This window comes from Hyaena hyaena, unplaced genomic scaffold (assembly GCF_003009895.1).
Source record: "Hyaena hyaena isolate Hyena2069 unplaced genomic scaffold, ASM300989v1 scaffold_281, whole genome shotgun sequence".
Lineage (NCBI taxonomy): Eukaryota > Metazoa > Chordata > Mammalia > Carnivora > Hyaenidae > Hyaena > Hyaena hyaena.
Genome location: NW_024080914.1, coordinates 821,853 through 823,390, shown reverse-complemented (window position 1 = coordinate 823,390; position 1,538 = coordinate 821,853). Strand labels below are relative to the sequence as shown.

Below are 1,538 nucleotides of genomic sequence, written 5' to 3'. Positions count from 1 at the left end.
TTTGTATACCATCTTCGGAGAAACGTCTGTTCGAGTCCTTTGCCCATTTTTAAATTGAGTTATTTGATGTTTTGTTGTTGCCAGAGTTCTTTATAATATTCTGGATATTCACCCCTCTTCAGAGATCCAATTTGCGTATATTTTCTCTGGCCCTTGGCCTTTTCACTCTTCTGATTGTGTGTCCTTTGACTTATGAAAGTTTTTAAGTTCGACGTAGTCCCATTTGTCCATTTTTGCTTTCGTTGCCTGTGTTTCTGGCGAGAAGACACTGCCAAATCGGATGTCATGAAGCTTTCCCCTGTGCTTTCTTCCAGGAGCCGTCTAGGTTTAGGTCTTTAATCCTCTTGCTCAGTTTGATCCTGACTCTCTCCCCTCCCTCCCCACCACTTCTCCTCCTTTCCCGTTGCTCTCTTCCTGGATTCTCTCCCATTCTTACCACCTCTCCTCCTCCTCCTTTACGGCGTCCACCTGCCTGTCTCTTCCATGTTTCTCCCGTTCTTCCCCGATTCTCACAGGACCCCCCCCAATCCTTCTCCAACCTTCCGCTGGCCCTCCCCATCTCGGAACGGTCTCCTTCTACCTCCCTCTGCCCCAGTCAATTTCCCCTTCTCTCCTCCAGGCTCTGGACTGGACCCCTGACCATGGGACCTTGAAGTGGCTCTTCCTCAGCTCAGTGGCAGACCCCACTCCCCCAGGCCCTTCCTGCCCCTCCCACAACCGGCTTGGAGGCTCCCAGAGGGAGGGGTGGGGAGGGGACCCTGATCTCACCGGGCAGGGGGCTTCCATCATGATGCTCAACTCAGACGCGGTGGACCTGGACCTGCCTCCCACTCACTCGGAGACCGAGTCGTGCTTCAGCGACTGTGGGGGCGGGGCGGGCCCCGAGGGGGCGGGGCCTGGGGGTCCCGGAGGGGGCCAGGCCCGGGGCCTGGAGCCGGGAGAGCCGGGCCGGAAGGACCTGCAGCACCTGAGCCGGGAGGATCGGCGGCGGCGGCGCCGGGCCACGGCCAAGTACCGCACGGCCCACGCCACGCGGGAGCGAATCCGCGTGGAAGCCTTCAACCTGGCCTTCGCCGAGCTGCGCAAGCTGCTGCCCACGCTGCCCCCGGACAAGAAGCTGTCCAAGATCGAGATCCTGCGTCTGGCCATCTGCTACATCTCCTACCTGAACCACGTGCTGGACGTCTGACGGGGCTGCCTCGGCCTCGCTGGGGTGCCCTCGCCCCTCCACCCCAGCCCCCGCCCTCCGCACCCCGGCGCCCCCAGTGGGGGAAGGGAGGCAGGGTGCCCTCTGGCTGCTGGCTGGCCCCTGGCGTGGGCCACCGTCTTCTACCGACCCGGGCCCCCGCGGAGGGCGATTCTCCTGGACGTCCCGCAGCGTGTGCTTGGGCCCAGCTGGTCGGAAACGCTTGCCTGGGTGCTCGGTATACAGCCCTGGCTGGGTTTCCTCGGTGGCCGCCCTTGGCCGCTCCCCGCCAGCTGTCTTATGGGCCGCTGCCTCTTTACACCGTCCAGCTGCCTGTCTCTCCCCATGTTTC

At 61.6% G+C, this 1,538-nt stretch overlaps 1 protein-coding gene across 1 annotated transcript; it reads left to right on the top strand.

Annotated features, from left to right (window-relative positions):
- The first annotated feature begins 787 nt into the window (after positions 1-787).
- Positions 788-1,189, top strand: NHLH1 (nescient helix-loop-helix 1). Its single transcript, XM_039246403.1, has one exon. The coding sequence runs from the start codon at positions 788-790 to the stop codon at positions 1,187-1,189; it is 402 nt and encodes a 133-aa protein (XP_039102334.1).
- Positions 1,190-1,538: the final 349 nt, after the last annotated feature.

Excerpts from the sequence above, each read along its gene's own strand:
- NHLH1 (XM_039246403.1), top strand. The coding sequence starts at position 788 with ATGATGCTCAACTCAGACGCGGTGGACCTGGACCTGCCTCCCACTCAC.